General features: G+C 44.8%; 1 protein-coding gene across 4 annotated transcripts in view; it reads right to left on the reverse strand.

Moving 5' to 3' along the window:
- GALC (galactosylceramidase) overlaps window positions 1-26400 on the reverse strand; it is a 151405-nt gene that overhangs the window by 41240 nt on the left and 83765 nt on the right. Inside the window, exon 17 of one of the 4 annotated variants that reach the window (XM_058739931.1) lies at window positions 9525-9678. The exons of 2 other annotated variants lie outside the window; for them this stretch is intronic. In XM_058739931.1, the coding sequence (XP_058595914.1) occupies window positions 9670-9678 (9 nt within the window). In that variant the 3' untranslated portion in view covers window positions 9525-9669. Of the gene's footprint in view, window positions 1-9524; window positions 9679-17781; window positions 17912-26400 lie in introns of those variants that run through there. One more of the 4 variants, XM_058739929.1, reaches the window with a different exon arrangement.

A 26400-nucleotide genomic window follows, 5' to 3' on the forward strand; every position in this document is an offset into this window, starting at 1 on the left:
ATTTGTTTAGAACGGCCCCAAAAGTCAGGAGCAGATATCTTCTGGGCATTGCCCTGAGGTAATAGGTGGGAAGCCAGGAAAAACCTGGGTTCAAACCCTTGCTTTGGCACTGAGCAGGTTAGGTTACGTAGGCCAACCAGACCCTCAGTTTTATCATGAGTCAAATGGCACCACAGGCTCCACGTGCCTTGCAGGCCTATCTAGAGATAACGTAAGTGTGAATGGCTAAGCACCATGCCAGTCACATGGTGGGCACTTCAGAAACGTTGGGTTTCTTAAGATTAGAAAAGGAAAAATTGGCGGTGCCTGGGTGGCTCAGTTGGTTAGGCGTCCAATTTCGGTTCAGGTCACGATCTCACGGTTCATGGGTTCAAACCCCATGTTGGGCTCTGGGCTGACAGCTCAGAGCCTGGAGCCTGCTTCAGATTTTGTGTCTCCCTCTCTCTCTCTGCCCCTCCCCTACTCGTACTCTGTGTCTCTCTCTCGAAAATAAATAAACATAAAAAAAATTTTTTTTAAAGAAGAGGAAAAATTGGGGCTGTAGAATTCAGGTCGTTTGAGAGAATGGGTGTAGGAAGAGGAATCAAAAAATAATTTATTTCTCAGATTGATGCAGCTTTTTCATGAGAAGTTTGCCACATTCGCTTCCAGTTTTGCTAAAGAGAAGAAAGACAGATATCCAAGCTGGCTGCCTGTGAATTCAACTCCATTCTCGAAGGCCACGCTGCCTCGAGACACGCAGGGGCACGCAGGGGTCTTCCTGTATAAGGTGCAGAGAGAAAGATGCATCTTCCTAGTAGGGGCCAGAGGGGTCTTGAAAGCCCTGCTCATACCCGCTGCTAATGCCAATGGTCATCCCACTTTTCTTCCACAGCGCCCACTCCCCTGCCTACCTTCCTTCGCCCACCAAGCATTTGCTAAAAATCCCGGCAGCTTATTTCCATGCAACATTAAAAGGTTTCTACCAAAAGGGAGAGGAACATCAAACACCATCCAAACTTGGGCCTTTACTGATTGTGGGGACATGTCTGCCCACGTACTTTTGATATCAGAGCTAAAAGAATCATCTGGCAAAGCAAACCCCCAAGGGAGAAGAACCTCGCGCACTCTAGTGCTGGACCGTGGAGTATACAGAGGTGGATGCTGAAATTCGTTTGATGTATTTATGGCACCTACTCTGTGTGATGCCTTCAAAGAATGGGATAACCAAATGCCACAAAGCCTCCTCAGAAACGCACTATGGGCCCAATAAATACATACATAATCTGACATTTCTTTGACATTTATTGGCTTCCCAGAGGCTCATATGAAAGACAGGCCACTTGAATGTTAAACAGTGTCCTACTGACATAGTTGGGGTTATTGTTTAAAGACATTTTTATCTATGCACTATCTCCGCAAGACAAAGTAAATAAAAGGAACGCGTGTTGAGGAACAGCAAACATGGATATTGGTACCAGCTTGAAGTTGATGGAAACAGACACCCATTTCTTCCCTGAGAACTGGGGAAGCAAAGGGGCAGAATGTAGTCCCTCCCCCAGGAGTCTGACCTCCCATCTTGTAAGAAAGAATCCATTACTCTAAAGGTTTAATGGCATCCAGTTCGTTTGGGGTGAATTTAACAAACCGCATTAGCCAGTACATAAAGGCTCTCTTTGATATAGGTGACGATTGTGCTACGAATTACTAACAGAACTTCAGGGCTCAGAACCAAGTCAGGTGTTTCCATTGGAACCACCTGCACCAATAGTGAGCGTAAAATCCCCGGGGAGAAGCGCCAGGCTGAGGTATCGACGTGCTTCCTTTTGACATCTTGCACCAATATGCTACGACCCATTGAGGAAGCCGTATCTCATCTTCAAATGGCTGGCCTTTCTACTGCAGGTCTTAAAAAATGCTATTTGTAATTGTAACCAGATTGTCCCCCCAAACACACCATAGAATGTGGTAATAAAGGTAATGTTCTTCTATAAAACAACGGTTTCATAAAATGATCAGAGCCTGGCCCGCTGTCCTAAACACTTACCTACCCCCTTAAAGTTTTGGATTAGATTAAAGTGCCATGGGGACATAACTGATGTAATGTTTCAAAATCATAAATGCAGGGGGAGGGATTTTAAAGCTGGATAATGGAGAGAATGGAATAATGCAATAAAAGCTGGCTCAAACGCTGAGTCCGTGATACTTGATTTATTGTTTTAATATAATGCTGTAAAGGCCATGCTTGAATATACAGCAGTATTTTATTTATCTGATAGTCATGATCCTAACAATGGGTGTTTCACAACGGCTTTACTGGAGTTGGTGGTGCACGCAAATGGAGCTGGTCTCGGGACGCTCCCTGAGAAAGGTAACGGAACAGCAGGGAGAGGCTGACAGGCCATGTTTCAGGGGTACCTGAGAGCCCCTCTGAAAAGTACAATTCCTCACTTCTCCAGCAGGGCTCTGCAGTTTTATGAACTTCCCCCAGCCTGCAAAGCTCAGCACATTGTCCACAAGATGAAGACCCTGATGAACAGCCCCCAGGACTGGCCCTGAACTTCGAGTTCTGAAGCTAGCAGCAGGGAGCACAAACCAGCAGGGGAAGAGGGCCGGGGCGGGGGGAGGGGGGGGGAGGTGGGAAGAAAGCAGCACCCCCACGTTCCTTGTCTTCCTGAAGACTCAGCTCTGCCTTCTCGTAACATGCCAGCAAAGATACCCTGAACTGTGGGTCCAAAGTCCCGCTTCATTCTGGGGAGCTTTGCCAATCTTCAACCGAGAGATGAAAAATTCAGCTTGATGTGTTGGCCTTCTTTATTAAAAAAAAAAAAAAAAATCAAAACCCACCACCCATGAGCTATTTCCAACAGTTCACGGTCAGACTGCCATGGCAGGGTCCTTTATTGCTTCCTCAGCAGCATGGTGCAGCGACTAAGAGAAGCTCTGGGTTCAAACCCTGTTTGGTTCCCTCCGAATTTTATGGCCTCCTTCTGATTAGTGGAAACTCTCTAAGCCTTAACTGCTTCACCTTTTCCATGGGAATGAGATTACCCACCTCAGAGAAGTTTCCATAAAATATCTATAACCAGTAACGTTGGAGAGGTTTTCAAGGGTTAGAATCAAAACTCAACACTTCCCTTTATGATGTCATCGGGGGAAGGGGGGGCGGGGGGGGGGGGATGTTGTTTCTTTGTACTTGGTAGAAGTCTGTCTGAAGCACGGCCCGTAACACGTGCACCTTAGATCATAAATGTCCTCAAATCACATCTCAAATACAGTCTCAATTCAGAAATTGGAAGGTGCGGTTCTAGACAACAATCACATTTGACTTGTCTTCAGATCTTCTCCTTTTCCCAAGCCAGTGTCCATCCCATGAGGAACTCAGTCCCTCTACATGATCCTCTGGGGCAATCTCCTTTTAAATGACCCCAGACCCTGACCAGTCTGCACCTCCAGCTCACCATTCATATACCTTTGACCTACTTCCCTACCACCTTCTCCCTCACCTCGCCTCTCCTCCCTCCTGCCCACTCTCCCATGTCAGACCCCATCTCAGCATGCCCCCCAAATGACAAGCAGACAACCCACTCTCTAAGTGGTCTCACTGAAGCCCTTTAAGTGGGGGGGGGGGGGGTACATTGGGAGGGATCTGGCACCAGCTGCCTCCAAAGAAATCCTATTCACAAACCCACGCTCTTTACCCTTTTATATCCTACGGGGGGGTTTTCCCACCATCTAATGCCTGCACCTTTAAACATCTGCATATGTTCTGACATCTCACGTTGGAATTTCATATCCAAAGTGTCCTAGTGCTTCTGTTGAAATTTCCAGTTTACTCCGTATCACATGTGTGCAGAGTGGTCAACACATGCCTGGCATACAGTAAGTACTTAATAAATGTGTCTATCCATAGTAATAATGCAAATCGTAAATTACAACACTTAGCACAACAACATCAAGTTTGAAACACAGATCAGAGCATGTCTCCACTTGGCTAAAATCCTCCAATGTCTTCCCACCGTGCTTAGACTCAACCCCCCTCCCTGTCATTCACACACTAGCCCCTGCCCATCTCCCAGACATTAACTCCTACCACATGCTTCCCTATACATTTCCTCCAGCCTCACTGGACTTATTATGCTGCTGTCTCCCCAACACTCAAGCTCTTTCTTATCTCAAGGCCTTTGCCCTCCTGCTGCCACAGCCTCAATACTCCTGCCAGATCTCTCTGTTCTCAGATCCTGGCCAAAGCAGCCTACCTGGCCACCCAACTGGAGTAGGGTTCCCTGTCCCACCAATTCTAGGCACAAATGAGCCCATTCTTATAAAACCTTTTCTTCACAGCAATTTCCACAGTCTGAAACTGTCTTCTTAACTTTTCCATTTGCCAATATTATGGACTAAATGTCAGTGTGCCCCTAAAATGTAGATGTTAAAGCCCTAACCCCCAGTGCGATGGTATTTGGAGGTGAGGCCTTTGGAAGGAAATTAGATTTAGATGAGGTCATGAGGGTGGGGCCCTGTGATGGGATAAGTGCCCTTATCAGGAGAGGAAGAGAGATAAGAGTTCTCACTCTCTGGCCAAAATGAACAAATCAGGAGACTATAGATGCTGGAGAGGATGTGGAGAAACGGGAACCCTCTTGCACTGTTGGTAGGAATGCAAATTGGTGTAGCCACTTGGAAAGCAGTGTGGAGGTTCCTCAGAAAATTAAAGATAGACCTACCCTATGACCCAGCAATAGCACTGCTAGGAATTTACCCAAGGGATACAGGAGTACTGATGCAGAGGGGCACTTGTACCCCAATGTTTATAGCAGCACTCTCAACAATAGCCAAATGATGGAAAGAGCCTAAATGTCCATCCACTGATGAATGGATAAAGAAATTGTGGTTTATATACACAATGGAGTACTACGTGGCAATGAGAAAGAACGAAATATGGCCCTTTGTAGCAACGTGGATGGAACTGAAGAGTGTGATGCTAAGTGAAATAAGCCATACAGAGAAAGACAGATACCATATGTTTTCACTCTTATGTGGATCCTGAGAAACTTAGAAACCCATGGAGGAGGGGAAGGAAAAAAAAAAAAAAAAAGAGGTTAGAGTGGGAGAGAACCAAAGCATAAGAGACTCTTAAAAACTGAGAACAAACTGAGGGTTGATGGTGGGGGGGGGGGGGGGGGGAGGGAGGGGGGGAGGGAGGGGAGGGGGGGATGGGTATTGAGGAGGGCACCTTTTGGGATGAGCACTGGGTGTTGTATGGAAACCAATTTGACAATAAATTTCATATATTGAAAAAAAATAAATAAATAAAAGTTCTGAACCAAAAAAAAAAAAAAAAAAAAAAAAAGAGTTCTCACTCTCTACCTGTGAGGACACAGTGAAAAGATGGTCATCTGCAGGCCTGGAGGAAGGCTCTCACCAGAAACCAGCCGTGCTGGTGCCCAGCTCTCAGACCTCCAGCCTGCAGACTCTGAGAAATAAATGTTATTTAAGCCACCTAGTGTGGTGTTTTGTTATAGCAGCCCAAGCTGACTAAGACAGTTTATTATATCCTCCTTCTCTCAAACAATGAGTGACTCCCTTATGATTTCCATCCAAACAAAAACATCTCCCTCTTCCCAGACGCATGGAATTCTCCCAAGACTATTATGTATGATAAGGGGACAATAATAGCGGTTAACACGTATAGAGTATTTACATGGGAGACAAATGACTTTATGGGTATTAGCCCATTTAACAAACCCTAACGTTGGTACTATTATTAGGCTCATTTTCTACTGAGTAAACTAAGGCACAGAAAAGTTCAGTAAGCACTGTCGGGGTTACATAGCTAATAAGAGGTAGTTTCAGAATTGGAACACAGACAGTCTGGCCCAGAACCTGGACTGTTACCCACCGTGCAGTCTGTCATCCTGTACTTCCTATCACCTCTACGCTGGGAGTGGAGGTCCGCCAAAGTGATCACCTCTACACTGGGAGTGGAGGTCCGCCAAAGTGGGGGAGCGGGAGGGGACAAACACCATCACCTCTCCCCACTCCACCCATTCTGTCTTTCCAAGTCCTCGGCACGGCTACAGATTTAAGACTGATTTTTTTACACAAATGCACAGAGTAGTCATAAATTTATAGATTTAAGACTAAGTTTTTACCATTCAAATTCTTTTTAGCTTAATCATCACTTTATGATGTTTCTCCGAAATCTTTCTATCAACATCTGCTTGGCACTAGCTTAACTGCTGGACGATGAAATATGCGAACTGCTTGCTTGTGGTATCACCCACGTGCATGTTGCATACCCATGGGCTGGGGCGACTTCTAGATCAAGTCAATGAGAGCTTCTCTCAGTCTCTTTCCTTTCCTTTCTCTCTCTGTTTTGTTGTTTGTTGTTTGCTGTTTGTTGTTTGCTGTTTGTTTGTTTGTTTGTTTGTTTCTGAGACAAAGCAGAACAGAACTATAGGAGCAGGCTCCAACACATTTCTTTCTGGGCTCTATGAAGACAGTGACCATTTGGTGAGAATGTCTTGCACAGAGGTAGTGGAATTTAGTGGTTTAAAGTGTGGGTTCTACAGCCAGGCATGCTCTCAATGCCCACTTGAGATTTTGAGCAAGTTACATCTCTCAGTGCCTCCTTAGTTCCCCCATCTGAAAAATGAGGATATATATTCATCATAGAATATCCCATTAAATGAGTTAATATATACAAAGTGTTTAGAACAGTGCTGATAGAAAACTGCTGTATAAATGTGATAGGCCTGTCAGTTTGGGGCAAGCAAGTACAAAAAAAGGGATGTGTCAGAAGATTGGGGGAACGCCCCCAAAAAGTAGGAGAGTGGCTCAACCAGCCCATGGATTAGTACAAATTAGATGAAACGTAACCCCAAGACAATGCATTTACAGATAAAAGGTTTGCTGAGTTGGGATGAAACACGATCGCCCAGGGCGGAGAAGAAGAGGAAAATGCTTTCATTTTAACAAGTACATTTTTTCCCTCTTGTTTTTCATTTGCGGTCACAGATTCTAAGTGCCCACAGGTCGCTCCTAAAGAAGCTTCCAACCTGTACAAGAATCGCCCTCTACCAGGTCCCCCAAGGTGTCCACATCCTAATTCCTAGAACCTGTGAGCATTACTTCAAATGGCTAAAGGGACTTTGCAGATGTGAACAAGTTAAGGGCTTTGAGAGGGGGAGATGATCTTGGGCTATGCAGGTGGGCCCAACATAATTGCAAGAATCCTTAGAAAAGGAAGATTGGACCACAGAAATAAGAGAGTTGATAGAAGCAAGAGATTGGAGTGATGGATGAAGGGCCACAAGCCAAGAAGGGCCTCCAGGAACTACAAAAGGCAAGGAAGCTGATTCTCCCCTGGATTCTCCAAAAGGAACTGGTCCTCTGCCAGCATCTTGACTTTGGCCCAGTGAGACTGATTGCAGACTCCTGGCTTCCAGAACTTTAAGAGAATAAGTATGTGCTAAGTCCCCAAGTTTGTAGTGATTTGTTACAGCAGCAACAGGAAACCCATAGAGACCAGAATACCACTGATTACTGGTCTCTGACTACTGGAGAACCACTGGTTAGTGGTTCTCCAACTCTGTACCTTTGACACACTGATGACTCCCAACCCAGTTGTTCAACAGCTAAAAGTGAACAATGAATAAATCTGTTACCGGAAAATATATTGTTTTGAAAACATAATATGTTTTGAAAACATTCCATTGTCTTAGTCCATTTGGGCAGCTGTAACCAAATACCACAGATTGAGTCACTTAAAAACAACAGAAATTTGTTTCTGATAGATCTGGAGGCACCAAGATGGAGGCACCAGCATGGCCGCCTGCTGCTGAGGGCCCCCTTTCTTGTTCATAACTGGCTCCTTCTTACTGTGTCCTCACATGGTGGAAGAGACACTGTTCTTTCTCTGTGGAGCCTCCCTCGCAAGGCACTAAACCCATGACTTCAGCACCTCCCAAAGGCCTCACTAACAACCACCACCTTTGGGGATTAGGATTTCAATACGTGAATTTTGAGGGGACACCTTCAGACCACAGCAGCCATTAGGCTTTTCTCTATGTATTTTCGTTACATTTAACCATTACAATAATTCCCTTTCTATGAGAGCAAACACGTTTAAAGTGGTTAAGTCATTCGTCCAAAGTCATAAAGCTAATGAAATAGCCAAATGGGAATTCAAACCCCGTTCGGGTCCATAAATAATTACGTTGAACTAAACAAATATATAAAATTTAAGTTTTCCCTCGGTGGTTTTTCTTATGAGATACACTATCACTTCTCCGTTGGCACAAAAGAACTTGATTTAAAAAAAAAAAAAAACAATATTAACAGCAAAGCTCAGAATCATCAATGCCTAAGATCAAAGCACTTCTTTAAAAACACTAGGTACTTGGGGGGACGCCTGGCTGGCTCGGTCGGTTAACCATCAGACTCCAGCTCAGCTCACGATCTCACGGTTCGTGACTGCAAGCCCGAGCTCTGCACTGACAGTGCTTGGGATTCTCTCTCTCCCCCTCTCTCTCTTCTCCTCCCCAACTCACACCTTCTCTCTCTCTCAAAATAAATAAATAAACTTAAAAACAATAACAACACTAGGTACTTGGACTTGTAATGTTGCCTTGTTGAATGGAATGTACCATTTAGTTCTATTCAATATTTCTAAGCATTGTAAACTGGACACCAATCCTGAGTGCCCTCTGGGACCGCCATCTTCCCATAAGTGCCTGCTATCGTCAGGTGCCAGGCCGTGATAAGCATTTAATTCTCACAACTACACTAGGATGCCGGTGATGTTTATTCTTCCCATTTTACACATGGGGAAACTAAGTCTGGGAGTTTAAAAAACTGGCCGAAAGTCCCCCAACGTATGTGCAGCAGAGCCCCTGTTGGAACCAATGGCGTGTGATTCCAAAACCTGTCCTCTTTTCTGTAATCCCCCTGAGAGGAAAGCAAATTACACTCTATCCCCTTTTGCCCCCAAAACTGTCATCTAGAAGGACATTCCCACCCTCGGTCCCTCATGAGGGACTGAGAGGTAGCAGAAAAAACCAGGTCTGAGGAGAGACGTGGAGAAGAAGTCAGAGGTGAAAGAGAACTGCTGAGTTCCTTGTTTTGTGGGGTTCCACGAAGAACACAGTGACTTCTAGGTATTTTGCTGAGCCCAAGTCTGTTTGCCTGTGAACTCAACCCCCTTTCCTGCGTCTCACCTCCGGGATCATAGGCAACAAACCTACCTCCTCTCTCACCAATGGACCTGATGTGCCTCCCTAACTGTTTGTTTCTGAGCTAAACATATTCCTCTTCTTTGGATGCCCTTGACAGAATTATACAAGGTTGATAGTAGGCTTCTGTGTCAGAATCTGTCACAATCAGAGGTGACCCCCTACCTGGCTGCTTCCTAGACTTCAGTCATGCCAACTCCTATCATCTCAGCAAGATGGACGCCGCAGGATGTGGAAGGAGAGACTGGTCAAAGATTCTGTGTTTTTGCTTCCCTTTAGTTACTATTCAAGACAGTGTGATGTAATATCCAGGTCTTCCAGTGGCCGCTTCTGGCTCCTGGCTCCAGGGTCCTCACGGACTTCGGTTCCGCTGCCAGGATGAGGGAGCTGAGTGGTGTGGTGGAGGAAATAGAATCAGGAATCCAGGGTTCAAGTCCTGCCTTCTGAGCTTTGATCACCTCATCTGTGGAGACATTATCCTTTCTCACAGTAATACTTACCCCCTAGGGTTATTATCGGAAATAATGAGGAAATCACTACGTCTCTCAAATATAACTTGTAGGACATAATCAAAGAGCTGCTTCGGTTCTTTCTTTCACTGGCTTTTCCGGTTCATTCCAGGGGACTGGCTTTTTCTTTCCTTTATATTTTTTACTTTTTTTTAATGTGTATTTATTTTTGAGAGCGACAGAGAGACAGAGTACAAGTGAGGGAGGGACAGAGAGAGAAGGAGACTCAGAATCTGAAGCAGGCTCCAGGCTCCGAGCTGTCAGCACAGAGCCTGAGGCGGAGCTCGAACTTTCGAACGGCAAGGTCATGGGCTGAGCTGAAGTCAGATGCTTAACTGACTGAGCCACCCAGACACCCGGGACTAGATTTCTCTGGCCCCTGTACCAGATTTAGGGTAAGTGTCAGGATCCCTTGGACACTTTGAAGTACAGCAGACCTTTGACCAACACAGGGGTTAGAGGCGCTGACCCCCTACACAGTGGAAAAACCACGTATAACTTTTGACTTCCCAGAACTTAACTACTAATCGGCTGTCATCTGCTGGAAGCCTTACCGATAACATAAACACTCGATTAACAGATGTTGTATGTTACATATATTATATACCCTGTATTTTTACAATAAAGTAAGGTAAAGAAAAGAAAATGCGATTAAGAAAAGCTTAAGGAAGAGAAAATATACTTACTGTACTGTGAAAACTCCCTGTATAAGAGGACCCACTCAGCTCAAACCCATGTTGTTGAAGGGTCAACTGTAATCGGAGCAGTCTTGGTCGGGTAATTCATATCTTTGGGTCCAAAGGAATAAATAAAACTTTCCACTTTTATGCCCTCACTCACAACCTCTCCGTGTTCACACCTGGCTGAGCAGGCTGGCTGCCTGCCTGGGGCAAGATGACGTTTGACTTCTCCTTTCCCACCTTGCACATTCGTCCCTTCTCCTCAAACCTGCTAATCATGGTTTATGACCCTCCTGGATCAGAGTGTAAGGGAGGGAGAGAAGGAAATGTGTCTCATCTTGGGATGACCTAGCATCCACTTCTCTCCAGGAGTACTTCTCTGCGTCTCTGAAACATGGTGTCCTCACCCGATAGGTGAGCATTTCTCTCCTGTAGTTCTGTTGACTTAGATCAATGTTTCCCCTCCGGCAGGTACTTAGAGATCCAGACCTCTGCTTCCTCCCAGTTGGGAAGGACCTCACCCCTGCTGGCGGCCATCTTGATCAGGATCTAAGACATCTAAGATCGAAGATCTGAGACAGCCCCACTGCTCACCAGCACAGCCCCCGCCGGCTCCACAAGACTCACTACCTAGAGAAATGCAGGGAGGGCAGCTGGCCCCAAGGCAGTGGCAATTGCTCCTTCACTTCTTTCTGTAGCAACTAGCTAGCCAGCCTCTCTCACTCTGGCCTCTAGAGATGAGCCGCACACCAGTACATCATGTTGCCCAAACTGCCAGAGACACATATTACATTCTCTGGGTGAATTCCTTGCAGCCCCTCTGGCCCCGAGAAGAATCCTCCCACCCTTCTCCCTGTCGGAGATGCTCACCCCACCACAGCTCCGCCTATCTCCTTCCTCATCCCCCACCCATGCATCTATCTTTCCAACCTCTTTGAGGCCAGTGGCCAACAGTGAGTCAGAACCCAAGACTTGTTCGCCTCCGTTTGTAAGTCTTGCTTGTGGGTCTCACTTTGGACTGTAGCCTCTATTAACTCTATTAACTCTATTAACTCGAAGGCACAGCTGCAGTTAGAACTGGTAGAGCTCGGGGCCCCCCGGGTGGCTCAGTCGGTCGAGCGTCCGACTTCAGCCCGGGTCACGATCTCGCGGTCCGTGAGTTCGAGCCCCGCGTCGGGCTCTGGGCTGATGGCTCGGAGCCTGGAGCCAGCTTCCGATTCTGTGTCTCCCTCTCTCTCTGCCCCTCCCCCGTTCATGCTCTGTCTCAAAAATAAATAAACGTTAAAAAAAAAATTTTTTTTTTAAAAAACTGGTAGAGCTCGGCTTCAACACCTCTTTCCGATAATAGTGACAATGGCAGCCGATATTGATCGTCACGGAGAGGCACCGAGCACTGTACCCGGTGCTTTGTGGCTCTTTTCTCACTGGATCCTCACTACAACCCCATGAGGGAACTACAATGTTTCTTTCGCTTAACAGATGAGGAAACTGAGGCCCAGAGAGGGTCTACGCCTTGGCTGGGATCCCAAAGTTCGTAAGGGGTGATGGTGGGAATAAAAAGCAGGTCAGTCTGATTCTGAGGCCAGTGCGCCAACCTCCAACCTCACGCTAGGATGCTTGTAGAACCATCAAATCAGTCATTTATTTGATAGCCTATGAGAAAGCCTTTTGTAAAACTATGGAGTATTGCTCAATTATTTATATTGTTATTGTAGTTATAAAAAACAATAATTTTTTATTATTCCATTCTATCGGTATGGCTTTAGGCTGCCTCTATAAGATACATTAAACACTCCAAAATAATTTAAACCGGGGCTGGGGATTGGGAGGTGATTGAGTAAGTGCTACAGTGGCCATTAAAATGTCTTAGATATTAGGCATTAGGGGCGCCTGGTTCACTCGGCTGAGCGTTCAACTTCGGCTCAGGTCACGATCTCGCGGTCCGTGAGTCGGAGCCCCGCAGCCGGCTCTGTACTGACAGCTCAGAGCCTGGAGCCCGTTTCCAATTCTGTGTCTCCCCTTCTCTCTGTCCCTCCCCCGCTAGCACAGTCTCTCTCTCTCTCTCTCTCTCTCTCTCTCTCTCTCTCTCTCTCTCTCTCAAAAATAAGTAAACATTAAAAACAAAATTTTTAATGTCTTAAGACACTGAGGTGCCTAAAATGGAATAGTCCACTATATTAAGATGACCAACTTAAATTGGCCGTCTTTCCCATGCATAATCTGTATCAATTGCCACTTGATTTGGAAAGCAAACCAAAAGAAGGGAATGTAGGCCACGCAAATGAGGTGCCAGCCCCGCTCTGTTAGTGACATGTAGCGTTACTGATCACGCAGAAAACAGAACACCTATGCTTTGCTTTGGGTCCATACAAACCTCGGAAATATTTGCCCAGGTCCCCCAAAGGATTTACAAAGATAGCTTCCCATTAAAATCCTGCATGCATGTTGTATCAGCAGCTAGCAGGTAATGAGTTGCTACTCCGTGCTGGGCACTGGCCCCGAGCTCGTCACGAGAATGCCTTCCTTCAACCTTCTCAACAACATATATAAAACCATGAGGATTCCTGAGTAACAGAGGGAGTTTAGGATAGTCACTGTGGGAGGCAGAATAACTCCCCCAGAATAATTCTTGACATGGGGAGAGGATACTAAATTATCCAGATGGTAATCACAAGGCTCCTTAAAATGACAATGGAATCACAAGGATCCTTGAAAAATGGAAGAGAGAGGCAGAAGGCCAAAGTCAAATTCCAAGAGAGATTTGAAGATAGTATCTTGCTGGCTTTGAAGACGGAGGAAGGGACCAGGCTGTGAGGTAAGGAGCGCAAGCAGCTCCTGAAGACTGAAAAAGGCAAGAAACAGATTCTCCCTGGAACCTCCGCCGGGCACACAGCCCTGCTCACACCTCAATTTTAGCTAAGGAACACCCATTCAGATGTTGGACCTCTAGAACTTTCAGATAGTAAACATATACCGTTCTAAGCCACTGAACGTGTGTAATCTGTTACAGCCGCAGTGCATTCGTCAACTGTGGAGGCTCGATTTGGACTCTGGTGTGGCTGACTCCATATCCCATCCCTGCACTTTCTCACTGTTACGGGTTCAATTACATCCCCATCACCACCACTACCTTCAGAGAAAACATATATATATTAAAGTCCTAATCCCCAGTATCTGTCAGTGTGACCTTAATCAGAAACAAGGTCTTTACAGACGATCAAGATGAGATCATTAGGGTGGACCCTAATCCAACATGACTGCTGTCCTTACAAAGGGTGAAATCTGGGCACAGACATGCACAGGGAGACGAGGACATGAAGATACAGGGCGGAGGAACAAGCCAAGGGACGTCTGAGGCTTCCGGAATCTGGGAGGATGGCCTGGAACATCCTCATGCCTTGAGAGGGAGCGTGGCCGTGCCAAAACCTTTATGTCTGGCTTCCAGAACTGCGGGACAATAAAAGTGGGTTGCTCTCAGCCACGTGGCTTCCCGTGCTTTGTCTCAGAAGCCCTGGGAAACTAGTGCACCCACGATGCAAAGTAGCCTCATTGCCCTTGAGTCTGGTCTCGGGCATACTCACCACATCTAACACTAGGAAGCCTACTGATAATGGAAAACAGTGCCACCTTCCACTGGCGTGACTTTCTATTTTATAGAACACTTTGCACCAGTATTAACTTACCAGATCGTGCCACGATCTCGTAAGTGGGGCAAGGATGATGTCTCCAGGCTGGCTCTGTGGTAGCAGCATGCACACAGTTCTTTCAGACACTAGCCTTAAACAGCCTGTCTCCAAATCCTGTCCCTGTCACAGACTCAGGAAATGTCCAACCTCCGATGTGTCTCAGTGTCCTTATCTGTATCTTCGAATAACAATCATACTTCCTGCCTCATAAGGTTCTTGAGATGGTTAAATTAGATAACACATGTGATTTTCTTCCCCCAGCCCATAATGAGCAACTCCCCCCCCCAAAAAAAAAAAAAAAAAAAAAAAAAAAACGCCATCTCACAAACAGGAAAACTGAAGCTCAGAGAATTTAAGTGATTTACCCAAGGACACATGGCTTCTAAGTCACAAAACCAGGACCAAAATCCAAGTCTCCTGGGGCAGAACTATTAGCACTATAATATCCTGCCTCTCTCTTATTTTTCATTTTCACTATTCTTTGGGTTTAAATCAATCCGAACCTTTTTCAATTCTCATTTTAATTCTGCTTTCCTTGCCCACCCCAGTCAATAAAGATAACAGTTTCCACAAACCACTAACTCTTCTTGTCCAAGTTCTTTGATGAGACCCTCTATCCCGAGAAGTAAGTCACCTTACTGCCCAAGAGCAAAAGCAGTTTTCTCAGGATAATGCTTTCGCCAGATAAAACACCCAAGACGTAATCGGGGGGAAGCCACAGAAGCCCCCATCACCAGCCACCAAGCTGCTCAAACCCCCAAACCTTCCATGTTCTGTTCCTGGGTCTGCTTTGCTTAGTACGGCAGCCCCTGATAATTTATGAGCTCTTGCAGTGTTTGTAAATAATCTCAGTGTCCCACAGATTCAAAAGCTGCCTTGAGACCTCCTTTCCACCTTCTTATACTTTCTGCATTTATCCAAGCATTTCAGAAACTGGGTCTCCTTAAAATTATGGGATGCAGAAGGAAAAACCCATCAGGATTTAATGACCATATTTCAGCATCTTTACTGCTTAAAGAAACTTGGCTTTTTCAGAGCTTTTGCAAAAGCTGGAAAGACTGGAAGCAGATCACAAAGGTAGAGCGAGAGCTTTATTTTATTTTTTCCAACTGTCACAAATCATCCATCAAAGTTAAACTATTGATAGGGAGCAGAGAGACAGAAGGAAGAGTCAAGAGTGAGGAGGACTGGAGAATATTAAAAAAAAGACAACCTCTCACTCTAATAAAATACAATTAACTGAATTTCATCAAGGCTTCTATAAAAAATACACAAAGAATCAATATTAGGCATAAAACCCAAAAGTGGGTTGTTATCTCTAAACCAGAGAAAGCATTTCATTAGGCTGAAGGATTTTATACTCCCATTGGGAAAATTGCTTTTCCCTGGTAACCCCTCCTTCGCTTACTTACAGAAACCCAATTGAAAAGTCAATCATCAAAATCACTTAGCAAATGTCAAAAGGTGCTGCCACTTTCTAAATATATCTGTTCCTTTATGGGAAGCTCTGGCACCTTGCCCGGTCCTGACCCACACTCTTCCATCGTTTTGCTGTTCCGACTTTTTCACGCTTTTCTTTTTCTGTTTGTCTGCTTGTTTTCGTTGTTGTTGGAAACAGAAAGCCTGTTTTATAAGATTACGGGCAACAGCTTTTCCTTTTAACATTTCAGTGTTCTCTCACAGCCACGGACCGTGAGACCTCCCGTTGCCCAGGCTATAAATGAGCATCACTCCCAGGCCTGGCTGACCGGAAGCCTTTTCCAGGCTAATCAGACAACGTACAGTCTTTTCACATCTCATCTTAGAAAGGGCCCGTTGCTTAATTTACACCCTGGCCAGTAACAAAGCTGGTTCTGTGTATGGTCCTGCCAACCACAGATTAAAAAGTCACACCCTCTTCCACTCAGGTGGAGGGGCGCCTGGGTGGCTCAGTCTGCTAAGCAACCAACTCTTGGTTTTGGTTTAGGTCATGATCTCCGGGGTCATGAAATCGAGCCCCGTGTGAGGCTCGAGCCTGAGCGTGGAGCTTGCTCAGGATTCTCTCCCTGTCGCTCCCTCTGCCCCTCCCCTTCTTGCACGCATGTGCTCTTTCTCTCCCTCAAATAAATAAAATAAAAGCAAAATAAATAAAACACGGGTGGGGCATATGCACAAAGACCCCAGGAGCAGAATTTGAAGATCAGGCGCGCGCACACACACACACACACACACACACACACACACCCAAAGCTGGAACTAAGGGAATCATCTGAAGATCTCAAGTCATAAATTACTGAGCCGGAAACATCATGATCTAAGACTACGATGCCTGGTTACCAAAAGCCAGGCTTCTAGTAAATAGCCACCATTGTAAAGTAGCAACTCACTGGATACCTCTGACGTGCACCTGACATGTTTTAGCATTCTACTTCTGAATTCTGCCTTCCCTGGCTAGCTATGGCAACTGGGGTAGATGGCTGCATTTCTTGGGCATAGGGTACACACGTGATATATTTGAAGATGCTTTGTTTACCATCAAATGCTTTACAAAGCCTCACACAATGGCTTGTTCCATTTGTGGACCAGCCTGTGTGTGTATTCACTTATTGAGCTAACTAAATTAACCAGACTCTCTACATATTTCTAAACGACTTTGTCTTGGCTGGGGGGATGTATCCTAAAGATAACAGATGGTGACAATAGTGGACAGCTGCAGCACACCCCTAGTCCCCAACGAACACATCTGGCATCGGTCTCCTACTAATCCTTAAATTTGTAAAGCCACCTCTGATATTCTTAGGTCCAACCCTTTTCCCAATCCCCATGCCATTTCCGAAAGAACTTTCCATGATCGACAGAACAAGAGTCTAAATCTTCACAGGACTTGTAAAAACAACAGTTGCCTTTGCACTGAAATATGTACTTTACACGCGTGTCATGGTATATTCCACTAGCATGTAACCTCCACCAAAGTCTTGTTTAGTATTGCCAACAGCTCACATGTGGCCTGGCACTCAGGTCGAAACATAATGATTTACCATATTGCATCCACAAAACATCACAAATGGAGTTGGAGTTGATATTAAATCGTGGCAGAAAAAGAAGAAACTGACTACATCATACAACGGAGTGAAAATCATGACAGACCCATAATTAGCAGGATCACAGCTGGCTGGCTCATGCTATAGACGAAAGCCATTTAATAAATAAACATTCCCTGCCCTTTGAAGAATGTAGTTTTAGCCAAACAAAAGTTGAGATTAGCCAAGAAGAGGTAGTGGTAGCCAGCAAAGGACTTCTAGCCATAACATTAAAGCTGCTTAAACAGCACACGATATAATTAATGATGGTATGAATTATAGTGAGAATGCCAATATAATTTACACAATAATACTAAGAATTATATATCAGATATATATACTATAATTTAGAATATTTTAACAGCATATTCATATCTATAAAACCATCTGAGTTCCAACCTCTGTTCAATATTAAAAAATCCCTCCTTTATGCCAAGAAAGGCCAGTATATTTTACCATGGTGATGCTGCCATCTAGTGGACATACTTTAGAAGGACGGCTCTTCTGTCTCCTGGAAATGACCCAAAAGGATTCCAGGTCCTGAGGTTCATGTCAGACATGCATTCTTCTTTTGGAGACCAATTTTTGGAATTCCTCATAAATTTCCCTGTATGTTTGCCCTTGTATTTTTACATTATCCCTTCCTCCTGTCTTCATAGGAGGATGTTTTCAATATGTCCGTCATACTCAGTGGGCCGGAATAGAACCTGGGTATCTGCTTTGGTTTAAAAACGAGAAGATCCCAACGACAGATGTGTCCTCCTGGAAAGAAGCACCATCACATCGGCGACAGCCCGCCTTTTGTTCAGCTCCATGGTGTGCTCTTGAGAAACCAGACCTCAAACTGGCGACTTTTTAAATTTATTTATTTATTTATTTATTTATTTATTTATTTATTTATTTATTTTGGCCCCAGACATTTACAAACACTGTTATGTGACACAGATGTCACTATTTGGAAGGGGACATGTTACTCTAGTCCCTTCACACATGCATCGCTGCACCACTGAGGTCACACTCAGTGGTCAGAATTGACATGTGGGATTCACACTTGTTTCCGGGCCCTCCATTCACTACAGCGTGGGGATCGTCACTTTGGGTGCACACTTGGAATCACCTGGGGAGCTTTAACAACACTGAAGCCTGGGTTCTACGCAGATTTAATTGGTGTGAGGCGCTTCTGAGACTTTGGGATGGTCTGAAAGCTCTCCAGGTGACTGTAATTTGCAATAAAGCTTGAGAACCACTGCTCTAGAGAAAACAAAACACAGAGCCCTTGGATATGTATCTTTGCAGGAAAGGGCAGGAGACCAAGGCACCTGTACCCAGTCACCTGTTCCTTGTCATCCCTCACCTTAAGAACCACCGCCCACTCTGGCTTCCTTTAGGAGCCTCTGCTCCCGCGGCTGAATTTCAAACCCTGCTCCTTGGCTCCTTAATGTATACGCACGCACTGCGATAACTCATTCTTTGCCAAAGGAAGATAAATAAAAGTTAGGGAAATATTAAATTCTCCTTGCCTAAGGCTTTTTAAGCACCGTAAATGTTTCAAAGAGAAAGGGTAATTTAGAGGTTATCCATTCTAATTCCTTGATTTGACAGGCAACCATGCAGACCAGGGAAGGTCATGAGCTGGACATTGGTTATATGCCCTCGGTACGGGCCAGACTCCTTCTCCCGTTTTTAGGTACATTGTGTCATTAACGCTTCCCTACCGGCCAGTAACGTGGTCATTTTACAATTGAGTTGAGATTTCATGAGATTAAGTCACATAGGTAACTTTGGACATGGACTTGAATGTGGGTCCATCCAGCCTCTATACCAGGCAAAGTCCTGCTCCCAGAGCTCACGGTGGCCAGGTCAGACCTGAAGCCTCGGGGCCCTCTTTCCACCACACCTCGGCTGCCCTCCATGTCTGCCTGACTCACCTGCACTCTCCCTTCATCCAGCAGCTTACCTGCAGGCTCTAGTTAGAAAACCAAGTTACAGGGGCACCTGGGTGGCTCAGTCGGTTGGGCATCCGACTTTGGCTCAGGTCACGATCTCATGGTCCGTGAGTTCGAGCCCCGCGTCGGGCTCTGTGCTGACCGCTCAGAGCCTGGAGCCCGTTCCGGATTCTGTGTCTCCCTCTCTCTCCGCCCCTCCCCCATTCATGCTCCGTCTCTCTCTGTCTCAAAAATAAACATTAAAAAAAAAAAAAGAAACCTAAGTTACAAAACCCTTGACTTTTCTCATCCTCCAATCCCCACAGCATCTTATTTCCCAGCCAGAATGAAATTGCCTCAGCTGACAACAGGGCAAAATTTGGAAATTGGGATAAATTAGGGAAAATCTACACGGTGTGGGTTTTCTCTAGTGACTCCGTACGCACAAATGTTTGCCATGTGTGTTTGTCAGGTTCTTGGAAAACAACTCGACCCCTGTTTTGACCTCTGAGAAATAATCACCATTTTCATTTTGTTGTTTTTATGCATTTATTTCCAGTTGTGGTTTACAAATGTTTGTACTGTCTTTGCAAAACTGGAAGCATAATGTGGAATTTTTATCTTACATATCACCCTTACAAACTTAATCATGGCCAGTGTCCCCTGTCATTAAACATTTTTTGCAAGCATATTTTCTTAATGCTTCAATTCCGAAGTGTGAGTATCCATAATTTCTTTACCAAGTCTTCTATCACTGGACATTAAAGTAATTTCTTTTTTTGAGAGAGAGAGAGAGAGAGAGAGCATATGTGTGAGTGGGGGAGGGGCAGAAAAAGAGGGGTACAGAGAATCCAGAGGAGTTCCCCATTGACAGCGGGGCTCAGACTCATGGACTGTGAGATCATGACCTGAGCCAAAGTCGGACACTTAACCGACTGAGCCACCCAGGCACTCCTTAAGCAATTTCTAATTTTTCACTATTATAAAGAACAGTAACAAATATCCTTACACACACATATTTGTCCCTAAAACTATATTTTAAACATATATAAACATACCTAATATTTATAAATACGTAAAACATATGTGCTGTTTTACACATCACCTATTGTATATAAAATAACATTTATAATATGTATATATATATATATATATATATATGTATTTGCCAATGTAATAAGTGAAAAATGCAGTCTTTTTATTGAATTAAGCTATATACGTTTTCATATCTCGTATGAACTACAGCAACGACAAATCCCGAGTAGTAATGATCCAACAATGTGTTGGACTCAGTCCTTGTTGGAGAAAAGCAGCTAAGATGCTCTCCTTGCCACAAACCGCTACAAAGCCCATCGTCCAGGATCCTCTGAGTAGAACTATTTTACATGCACACATGCAGGGTTGTTATATTCAGAGGCGTCGCACTCAAGGGAAACATTCCTAAGAATACGACTGGCAGCCATTTCCTCTCAGCTTGCTCTGCAGTGCCCCAATTTACCCAGCAGGAAAGGCAAGTTTGTGGTTTTAACTGTAGGGCAGAACTGGTCCTTTACTGGTCTAAGGCTGTTAACGTGACTCCCAGATGGACACCCACAGGGTTCTCCCGCTCTCAGCTCTCAACTCAGGGAAGTCCTGTGGAGCTGGGCATGCCAACAAGATGGCAACTGTTGACCCAGGCGACTTACACCCCCTATGACTCAGTTTCCCCAGCTGTTTAACTGGAATGTTAACTGACTTTATAGCGTAAATAGTACTTTATAAGATTAAATGAGCTCACAGAAAGTAGCAGAAAGAGAGTACATTCTCGTACAAATCGCAGTTTGTGTTTGGGGCGGGTGGGGCTGGGGGGTGTTCCTACCGCCCCCAAGCAATTCTCAGACACCAGCCAGGTGTCCTACAAATCAACTCAATTCTGACACTGTCTACCCTGAGATAGCATCAGATCCCACAGGTTAAGGGCTCAGTCCCACAAGATTGTTCTCCACTTTAGATGCCAGTTGTCAACACAACTGGTCACCTATACTTCTGACCAACTGGCTGTAGATCAGAGGTTCCCAGGAACCCCCCCTTGGGTTCAAGTAATTTGCTAGAGCAGCTCACAGAACTCAGGAAACCAGTTCACTCATAAGACTATCAGTTTATTACAAAAGATAGTACAGGATGTGAATCAGCAGCCAGACGGAAAGATGCATAGGGAGAGGAGTGAAAGGACTCAGAGCTTCCATACCTCGGAGAACGTTCTCTCCATATTTTCAAGGGTTCCTCAAACCAGAAGCTCTTCAAACTCTGTCCTTTTGGGATTCTCTGGAGGCTTTTTTTTTTTTTTAATCTATTTATTTTGAGAGAGAGCGCGTGTGGGAGGCGCAGAGAGACAGAGGGAGAGAGAATACCAAGCAGGCTCTGCACTGACAGTACAAAGCCCAACGCAGGGCTCCATGGAATCATGAGCTCATGACCTGAGGCAAAATCGAGAGGTGGATGCTTAACCTACTGAGCCACCCACACGCCCCTCTATGGAGGCTTTACTCCTAGAGACAGTTGATTAAATCATTGCCCTTTGGCAATCTATTCAACCTCCAGCCCCTCGCCCATTCCTGGAAGCCAGGGGTGTGGGACTGAAAGTTCCAATCCTCTAAACACACGGTTGGTTCTTCTGGCAACCAGCCCCCTTCCCCAGGTGACCTAGGGGCTTTCCAAAAGTCACCTCATTAACATAGCAAAAGAGACCTTAATCACTCTCATTCCTTCAGAAATTCCAAGGGTATTCAGAGCTCTGTGCCAGAAGCTGAAACAAAGACCAAATACACACATTTCTTATTATAAATCACAACATCACACAGAGGTTGCCTTCACCATACTGACTTCAGCTTCTGCCTTCCAGAAGGAACTTCTGAGCGTTGCCTGGTCCTTCTCTTAGCTACCGAACTGAGCAGACCAATCCAGAAGGCAAACTCAAGGTCCCCCTCCGCGTCCTACCACACAGACTGAGTCAGCCTTGTGTAGCCAGCCTGGCGACGTTTCCTCCTTGGGGATCTCGGCCGGCCTCACCCCCACTGCTGCTGGTTCTCCAAAAGCACGTGCGAGAGCCCCAGTCCTCCATCCCCAAACACCTCAGCTATGAAGCCCTACCCGCGCCAAGCAAAGGGACTCACCTCTTCCAAGTCTCCAAATCCAGAATCCTTTGGCTCCTTTTTCAAGAGATATTCATCTATGGAAACTAGAAGCGATCAAAATGACTAAAAACAGGGGCACCTGGGGGGCTCAGTCAGTTGGGCGTCCGACTTCAGCTCAGGTCATGATCTCATGGTGCGTGAGTTCGAGCCCCACATTGGGCTCTGCGCTGACAGCTCAGAGCCTGGAGCCTGCTTTGGATTCTGTGTCTCCCTCTCTCTTCGCACCCCCACCCCCTTGTGATCTGTCTCTCACTCTCTCTCTCTTAAAAATAAATAAACATTTTTTAAAATTTTTTTAATGTTTATTTTTGACGGAGAGAGAGAGAGACAGAGAGAGAGAGAGAGAGAGAGAGAGAGAGAGCATGAGCGGGGGAGGGGCAGAAAGAGAGGGATACACAGAATCCGAAGCAGGCTCCAGGCTCTGAGCTGTCAACACAGAGTCCGACACGGGGCTCAAACTCACAGACCATGAGATCATGACCTGAGCCAGAGTCGGACGCTCAACCAACTGAGCCACCCAGGTGCCCCAATAAATATTTTTTTTTAAATGACTGAAAACAGAGACTGTGAAATTAGGGTCCCCAGACTCAACTGAAAGCTATATGGCTACTAAAAATTACAATTATGGAGACCTTATAAAAAATGAAGTCCATTTTATGAAAATGCAGACTATAGAATAGCGCTATGAACACGAATTACGATAACATCAAAATGTGCCTCCATATGAGCAAGGGAATCCAAAGAGAGGAAAAGCAATGTTTTATTAGGATATGAGGATTATGAGTAAATCATTTTTCTTTTTTAAATTTCCATTGTAATGTGTTCTTATAACAATATAATAACATATGACAATATAATATATATTATAATAATATGTTATAATGGTTATACATATATAATAATTATAAATCTTATATCTATAATAATTATATATATCATATATAATATTATAATAATATTATAACAATATAATAATATAATATAACAATATAATGTGTTCACATTAGCAATAAAATTTGGGGTGCCCAGGTGGCTCAGTGGGTTAAATGGGGTAAATGTCCAACTCTTGGTTTTGGCTCAGGTCATGATCTCACAGTATATGGGTTCGAGCCTCAAGTCGGGCTCTGTGCTGACAGTGCAGGGCGTGCTTTGGATTCTCTTTCTCCTTCTCTCTCTGCCTCTCTCTCTCTCTCTCTCTCAAAATAAATAAATAAAAATTAAAAAATAAATTTCAGTCTAACAGGCAGGAAGAGCAAAATTTACTTAAAATTTCCACCTTAAATGGTTAAAATAAATAGAACTTTGGACTCTAAAAACAATAGCATTGAGTTAAATACTATAAGTTTCTAATAATAATAATAATAATAGCTATCATTTATGGAGTACTTCGTATACGCATTCTTGAGCTGAGTTCTTTGTACGTATTATCTAATTTAACTTGAATGATGATACTCATAGGATTAATTAACGGAGATTTTTTACACATAAGGCACCTGCAGCCCAGAGAAGGGAAGTGGTTTGCCCAGGAACAGAGAACTAGAGACAGAGGTGAGAGAGGTCTATTTGGCCGCCCAACCCCGCAGAAGGATTTTCACTTACATTGCATGATTCATTACTAACAGAGCCAAACACATAAGAAATATTAATAACACAAAGTTTGGTAAAATTTTCTGCCTCGTTTAGCAGTGCAAGCATGCCCAAATACTTCACTTGGGTCATTCGTATTAGGAGAATGCTTAAAAGCAGATTACGCTTTCACTTTGCCTATCTCTAAAATGCACTTAATAGGTACAGGTAAACTGTGCGATACTTATTAAAATGGACTTTTATTGCATCCGAAATAGCTGTGAGAGCTTCACTGTGAATTTAAAATTTGCACTTTTTTTTTTCCACTCTGGAAACACAATTTTATAGGATTCCTCCCTAATACGTTTCTTACGTGATTAGTGTTTGGTGACTCAAGTTTAGCAGCTGACGCTGAGTAGTGATCACCACAGAGGACGAGGGAAGGGGTTCATGTCGACCCACTCCAGAGAGAGTACTTTGTGATATTAAAGATAAATTCACATGTGCAAAGGCATTTAAGACTTCAGGAAAACACTAGTTGTGTTTTATCTTTTGGCCATTCAGAACCTTACATGAAAATTGGGGCACCCGTGCGGCCCATTCCATTAGGTGTCCGACTCTGGATTTCAGCTCAGGTCATGATCTCATGGTTCATGGGTTCAAGCCCTGCATCAGACTTTGTGATGACAGCTTGGACCTGCTTGAGATTCTCTCTCTCTCTCTCTCTCTCTCTCTCTCTCTCTCTCTCTCTGCCCCTCCCCCACTCTCCTCTCCCTCCCTCCCTCCCTCTCTCTCTCCCTCTGAAAATAAATGAATAAACATTTTAAAAAAAGAAACTTGCATGAAAATATAATTCATCTTATACAGCCAGCATCTTAGAAATTCTGTGTAAACCAGGTGGACTTTATTGAATTATTCCTCTAAGCCCCCGAATAAAAGTCCTACTGAAAGGGCCTTCTATCCCAAGCCACTGCAGAAAATTACTTCCTCATCCCTCACAATATTGTCTGCTGAAATTAGACTGAAGTGCCTTTGATAAAGGAGATAGGAAGCTATCAACAGATTGTCACCGGCCTTTACTGCCCATCTGCTTGTACCCACTGGCCTTTGTCCCATATTTTTCCTTAAGGTCTTCTTTCCCGCTGTCTCTTACCTCGGGCAAAAGACTCAAGGGGCATTGCATCCCATGACAGAAACCCAAAATACCCCTCAAGCAATAATGACTGCCCAGATGAAAAGCTCCCACTGGCCCAGACCACCCAGACCAATTTGAACTCGATGCCGCCCCCTCAAAACCCACGCCTGTGCAGAGGGACTACGGAGTGAGCCACGGAGTGACCGACAGTTACCTTTACCTCATTAGAATACTGAAATCTCTGCCCAAGGAGGAGCACAAGCCTCATGTACAAAACATAGAATGTATGTATAGGCATGTTTCCTCAGGCACATGCATGATCTTCTGGCTGCCTCTACATAGGATGACAAGGCTTCCCTATCAAATATTCATCCTGACCCTAAGTGAAAGAAACCCGCTCGTCCTCACTGGGGGAGTCATGGCTTTGGAAGTTATTCCCCTAATCTCCTTTTTTGCTGCAAATAAAGTTTCCTTTTGGTGCAGCAACTCACCTGGTGTGGTTTCTACCTGTGACTCACCACTGGGCCAACTCACACTGGTTCGGTTACAAGAGGAGAAGTAGAGGGAAGAATAAAGTACAGGCACCGTCCAGATTGTTTGCTTTGCTGAGAGTAGAGGGCAGCGATGGTCAGACTTTAAATCTATTAGCCTCAGGCTTTGCTATTTTAGCAAGAGTTAATGGAGCCTCCAGAACTCTTCTGGAACGTGTCACCGGCACCACCATGCCCCCTACCTTCTAGACTAGAGTGGCCCTAACTCTCATTTCAACTATCCAAAAGCTTCCTGGTTGTTTCTTGCCTTTCTCCTGCCTCTGATACAGGGTCCTGCTTCTGCTGAAATCACTCATCTCCAGATTATCTCCCCATCCAACCCTGTTCGGCAACACAGCAAACATCCCTGGAGCCTGAGTTCCTTCCATCTACACAAATGATTCTCTGTCTGTCACTGTCTCTGTCTCTGTCTCTCTCTCTCTCACACACACACACAATCATACCACTTAGAAAAAGCAAACACTAGTGTGCACAACACACTCAACTAAAGATTTCAGCAAACTGGGAGACCAGCATTACTAAAACGCAGAGCCTTCAAAGAAAGTGTCATGGTCTCTGTGCAGAAAATTCCTTGAGCTCCTTACCAACACAGGCACTGTGACGATTAATCTTGTACGTCAACCTAGTTGGGCCAGGAGATGTTCAGATTTCTAGTTAAACATTACTTTTAGCTGTGTCTGTGAGGGGGGTTTGAGTCAGTGGACTGAGTATAGTGATTGCCCTCCCCACTGGGAGGTCCCGAATACAATAAAAAAGTGGAGGAAGGCTGGATTAATTCAGCTTGACTGAGCTGAGACATTGGTCTTCCCCTGCCTTTGGTGCTCCTGGTTTTAACTTTCAGACTTGGAATCTATACCATCAGTTCTCTGGCTCTCAGGCCTTCGAACTAGATTACCTGCTT

The sequence above is a fragment of the Neofelis nebulosa genome, chromosome 7 (genome assembly GCF_028018385.1).
Source record: "Neofelis nebulosa isolate mNeoNeb1 chromosome 7, mNeoNeb1.pri, whole genome shotgun sequence".
Classification (NCBI taxonomy): Eukaryota; Metazoa; Chordata; class Mammalia; order Carnivora; family Felidae; genus Neofelis; species Neofelis nebulosa.